At 39.5% G+C, this 6,000-nt stretch overlaps 1 protein-coding gene across 1 annotated transcript; it reads left to right on the forward strand.

The window, feature by feature from the left end:
* Positions 1 to 1,647: 1,647 nt before the first annotated feature.
* On the forward strand, positions 1,648 to 5,789 carry LOC115921296 (hemicentin-2-like). The gene is made up of 3 exons (XM_030978635.1): positions 1,648 to 1,663; positions 4,477 to 4,833; positions 5,509 to 5,789. The coding sequence occupies exons 1-3, from the start codon at positions 1,648 to 1,650 to the stop codon at positions 5,787 to 5,789; spliced, it is 654 nt and encodes a 217-aa protein (XP_030834495.1).
* The last annotated feature ends 211 nt before the right edge of the window (positions 5,790 to 6,000 follow it).

Genomic DNA, 6,000 nt, shown 5'->3' on the forward strand with positions numbered 1-6,000 from the left:
TATTTTTGTCATTGGACTACATTATATTACAGGATGGAAGTGAGAGAAGGTGAAGGGTGAACAGAACATATAGAGAGTACTGAAGAGAATTAAGAAAGAGATAGAGAGAGAGAGACAGAGAGACAGAAATAAGGAAAAGGGGAGGGAGAGACAAAAGAGAGACACGAAGAGAGAGTGAAGGAGAGGGGGAGAGACAGAGAAAGAGAGAAATTGAAAGAAGTTGAAAGAGACAGAGAGAGAGGGGGAAGATATAGAGGGAGAGGCAAGAGATAGAGGGAGAGAGAGAGAGAGAACGGGAGAGGGGGATTGAGAGAGAGAGAGAGAGAGAGAACGGGGGGGGGGGTGGGAAGGGGAGAGATAGAAATCCGAGACACATGTTCATAATAAAGCATTATAATAGATATACAGTTAAGAACTATATTATTAAAGATAAACTTTAGTACTGGTAATGCGATTGCATTGTGAAAGAAAAGGTGTGGGAAGGATCAGAAACAGTTGATCATGTAGCATGTAAGTATTGGTGTGCACTGCAAGGTTCTGGATTCATCAAAATCATAATAAATTTGACCGAGTCTTGGTAAAGTAACAAGCACTCACATAGAAAGCTATATGTGGGACAACACACATGGTGTCGGGGCTAGTACTACCTTGATTTCCTTGTCTTCCTATGCTCATTACTCAGCCAGTATACATTTTCTTCCAAAATTGTTTGGCACGTGTCATTTATTTGTAATCTTGAACATTCAGTGTAAGTTTCGTTTGATTCTGTGAGAATTTTTTTTTTTTTTTTTTTAACCAGTACTGGAGTTTATCTTTAATACCCTTGTAATTAATTTTTTTTTTTTTTTTTTTTTTTTTTTTTTTTTTTTTTTTTAGCTGAAGAATGAAAGGTGGACTGCTTGAATACTAAAATATGTCACGTCATAAATAAAATAAAAATCAGGGGCAAATCAATTTTTCAAATTACAAAACTTGGTTAGGGTATGAATAGTTCAGCTTTCAACTGTATATTTTATGTTATTGTACAATTAGTCAATGAAGAGTTTGTTACATTTACGAACAGTGTTAGGGGACTCAATTCTTGTTGGATATTCTTTTCTCAATAAGGGCATTGTGAATACAAAGGGGTCTCGATTTGTGATCCCATACAAATATGATCGATGGAAATCTATTCTTCTTCTTCTTCAATGCACCATCTCCGTCATGTCTGTGGTATGTTGTGACAATGGACTCGGGAGTCTATACAGGTGGGTTTTCCCAAGGGGGTGCCATACGTCACATTGCCTGGTTACTTTTTAAAGCATACGTACAAATTCCCTTTTTTAATACATGTTTATACGAACAGAAATAATTGCTGATCAATATTAACCAACGACAATTATTGAATTGTACACCAATTGCATTTGAATATAGAAATCCGTTAAAGGGGAAATCAACTCTGATATTAACTTTGATTTAATGGAAGCATTTGAGGCATAGATTTGAGGAAGCAGACATAACATGAATATGAATCATGCCTTGTAAAGGGTGTATTGTTCATGTTCATGCTGCGTACCTGCTTTGATAATAACTTGAGATTTGTATTTGCACACACCACTCTGAGGGTCCATGATTTATTGTCACCACCGAAGAAAGAACAAAAAGGCCATGTCAGATTTACAAGGTAAGCAGAATGAATCGCTCGGATAGGGGCCCATAATAACACGTATTGTTCAGTAAATTATGTTGGCGCCTAACATCGGGTTAAAAGCCTCTCCCTGTTGTTATTAAAAGTTCATGTACAGGTTGTTTAAATGTATTTCTGGTACTTCATGTAATGCATAGTTGTTTTGTTCCCTCAAACTCTTGCACATTGAGCTTGCGTGATACTGTACACAAAAAATGTCAAAGTCTAACAAAATAATCACCATAGCAGAATAATTATTGTGAATGAGGGTAGACAGCAGGGATTAGCATAGTGAACATGACATCATAAAATAAGTATTGTGTACAGAGGTCATGTGAATTCCCGTGTAAGCAGTGTAAAACTAGGTCACGATCGTTATGTCTGTATCTGCATGAACCTGAACACCACAAGGACAAAAGTGGAAACACATTCGTGTCTCTACCTGTTAAATCCACTCGGGGTTTCCCTGTGGTCTTGAAAGAGACTGTTTTGCAATAGGCTATCGACTCTTTATTTCCCGCAAAATGATAACCTAGGGCATCGTTTTGCCAAACCATCATATGAACAAATTGGCCAACAATCCGCTGAAACGCGCGTTTATAAAGTTGACACGCTATTCAATAAAGGAAAGGTGGCAAACTTGTACTTAAGACGGTTTGTGAAAAGATACCTTGGAGTTTAAAGGTAATATGTCCCATTTGTAGACAATATCAAATTCTGTGGAACTTTGCTTGAATAATGAATATATCACGCACGTCCTATCTGTCAAATGTAAACGTTGGCAGTGTCCTAGTATTCACTATTGAGTAAATGTTTGACTTTTTTTTCTTTGGTAATAACGTACATAACATGAGATGTAAAGGGTACATAAGCAATTGTCTACATCAATAACCCACTTCTTGTAATGGCCAAAATTAAACTGATTGAATCTTTGCACAGCACAAAACGTATGACCATTCGGTACAAGGGTCTTGAAATCAGACTATTTACTAAAATGGTTGCATTCCCTTAAGTGAATTCGACAATGGTTGTATTTTCCAACTAAAAGACATTTTCAAGCCCTTTCGTTTTGAGGTAAGTTCTAAATTAATCTTTAAGAGAGTAATAAGGGAATAATCTATTGAGCTTTTCTTTGCCACGCACATATCTCTCAGGTGTTGTTCACATATGGCGCATGGCCGATTTTCAAGGTAAGAAAAATAAAACACTAAGAAAGGTTGCTAGTTTAATCATGTAGCATATACGTGTGCACTGCATGCAAGGTTCTTGCGTCGTCAAACTGATAAGAAATTTGGACCTGTCCTAGTAAATCAACAGACACTGTACACTGAAAATGGATATGGGACTACACAAAGATGTGGCATAAAATCGGGCCACATTTTTAAGCTGTTACTTGTCATATTTAGAAAATAAAGGCATTTAAAGAGCCATGCTTTTCAGGGAACAGTTGTCCAGGGGGAGGGTAGTTCTCCCGGGAGTAGTCGTCCTAGAGGGTGGTTGCCCTAGGGGGTAGTTATCCTAGGGGTAGTTGACTAGGGGTGGTTATCCGTAGGGTGGATGTCCAGTGGGTAGGTGTCCTAGAACCATACTTTATATTCCAGGATGAAATTCCCATCGTCAGGAATCGACGGGGAAAGGCGCTCAATCATATGGCGTAAAACCGTTTTGTTATCACCTTTGTGAATGATGCATACATTTGTGTGGAGGTGTTGTGGTACGGTGGTTCAGTCAATTGACCCTCAATCTAAGGAATGACGGTTTGAAACACAGCCTGGCAGTAATGTTCTTTGGCAGGACATTAAATCCAGATTTGCCTCTTTTTACCAAATGGATACCTGGTAGGATGCGAAAGTAATTTTAGTTTGCTTAGCATTGTGGGCGTCTAAAAAATGGTGACTGGCTGGAGGGCTCCCTAGGGAGTGCAGAATGCTATTTTGTTGGTAAGTCAGAAACCGATGACAGGGAAATAAAATATATGTAAAATGCTAAGAGGCACCGTCGGCATATATGAAGCGTTATAAAAAACCTATAATATTATTACTATTATCATTATTAATATTATTATCATTATGCATATGTAGTAGGTGTGAAATAGGCGCAAATATGTGAGGGGGGGGGGGGGAGTGAGAGCAAAAAAAAGAAAAAGATAGAGGACAACAACAAAATAAACGCTCTCACGAATCTTTTCACTGACCGACAGCCGCACCCTCACATTCCACTTATCGCACGCTTTGTCCCAGCAGGGTAATCGTGTCTGTACAGTTATATCGATCTTAAAATTAATGCTTAGTTCGGTTCTAGGACACCTACTCCCTCAACATCTACCCCCGGATAACCATCCCAGTCAACTACCCCGTAGGACAACTACCCCCAGACAGCTACCCCCGGACAACTATCCCCTAGGACAACCACCCCCTGATAGCCACACCCCGGATAACTGCCCCCAGACAACTACCCCTGACAGCTACCCCCTACGACAACCATCCTATAGGACAAATACCCCCTGAAAACTATCCTAGGGGGTAGTTGTCTGGGGGTAGTTGTCCTAGGGGTAGTTGTGCCAGGGGTAGTTGTCTGGGATAGTTGTCCGGGGTATTTTTCCTATGGGGAAGTTGTCGTAGGAGGTTATTGTCCGAGGGTAGTTGTTCAGGGGTAGTTGTCCTGCTGGGTAGTCGTCCTAGAGGGTGGTTGCCCTAGGGGGTAGTTGTCCTAGGGGGAAGTTGACTGGGGGTGGTTATCCGGGGGTCGGATGTACAGGGGGTAGGTGTCCGGATACGGCTTAGTTCATTCTTTCTGTCTTATCAACTCAGCTATCGTCGTTATAACCTTACTGACATGGGCCGCAGTCAGAGTCTCCGGAACAACTCCAGAACTTTCCGAGACAACCGGTGACACTATCAACATACCATGTCTCTTCGGAGAAGGGACGTTACGTAACATCTTCTGGTACTACATCGATGGCACTGGGCCTCAGAAGATTTTGTTTCTTGCCAAAGGGGACTTAACTAGAGAATCGGAATATGCAAATCGAGCACGCTTGCAAAACGACAATTCGACTCTCATCCTGAAAGACATATCCGTGGCTGATGAGGGGACCTATCGCTGTGACGTGAACCGGCAAGGGCAGACGCCAGTGCCCAATATCAACACCAAGCTCAATGTCTTCAGTAAGTTTCTTTTCTGATCCCCATGACGGCCCTGTAAAAGTATTGATTATTCATTTGTTTAAAGAACAGTCAAACTTTAACGTAAAACCTAGACGTTAAGGTAACAGTACAGTTTTGTTTAATAACAATAATATCAATAATTTTGTTTACCCATGGAGCCTCATTAGCACAATAGCTGTTCTTGCCAAAGGCCCTACAATGATCATATCCCAATTAATTACCAGATTTCCGTGACATCTGTGCTGAGAGTGGTAGATCTTGATTAATGAGTCACCCACATACAGGCCTTAGTGTCGGCTTGGGATTCGAACCGGCAAGCTTTGGATTGAGAGTCATTCAAGTGAATGAACAACGTTACCACGACACCTCCAACTCGTTTACCTAATGTTTATTTTCTGTTGTGGTTGATGATTTCTTTTTGTTCATTTGATGTTATAATAATTATTACTAATGATATCTGATAACGGGTATTATTATCATTATTACTATGGTTCTATAATTATTAGTGGTATTATCATGATCATGGGTTCTGTTGTTGTTATTGTTATTTTTAGCATTATTGTTATAATATTTTTTATCATCATTATTTATTATTGATACTACTTGTATCACTGATAATTCTGTTACTATCATTATCATATTTTAATTAAGGTCTTCGCCCTCATACGCTTCCAGTAATCAAACCTTGCACCGGGGTTGACGAGTCTTCATCCTGCAGCATTCATGCCAACCAATCCTTCACCCTTACCTGCACACTCCCCAACGTTTATCCTGTTAAAGATATCAAACTCATTTGGTATCAGGATGGAAAACGTGTCTCTACTACTCATGATGTTATGCGGAACGATGACGGGACCACTGATATCAGTCGACGGATTCAAGTGCATGAAGCAGGAAACTTTACCTGTAACGCCACATATCTTACGGCTAATGGAAGAGAAAACACAGTCGTATAAGTTGAAGCATGAATCATACCACCTGCATGTATGTATTTATACAATTTTGAGAATTGATAACCAACACTTTGGTAGCTTACACCCCTCTATTAATATTATCAGTATTATTATTATTATTATTACCATTGTTATAATTATTGTTATTATTAGATATATTATTAATATCGCTATAATTATCATTATTATTACCACATGCAGATGTTGAACAGAC

Source organism: Strongylocentrotus purpuratus, unplaced genomic scaffold (assembly GCF_000002235.5).
Source record: "Strongylocentrotus purpuratus isolate Spur 01 unplaced genomic scaffold, Spur_5.0 spur5_scaffold_1, whole genome shotgun sequence".
Taxonomy (NCBI): Eukaryota; Metazoa; Echinodermata; class Echinoidea; order Camarodonta; family Strongylocentrotidae; genus Strongylocentrotus; species Strongylocentrotus purpuratus.

Bases quoted from the DNA above. Each gene is read 5' to 3' on its own strand.
- LOC115921296 (XM_030978635.1), top strand. The intron at 4,834-5,508 runs GTAAGTTTCTTT...ATACGCTTCCAG, and splicing joins CACCAAGCTCAATGTCTTCA to TAATCAAACCTTGCACCGGG.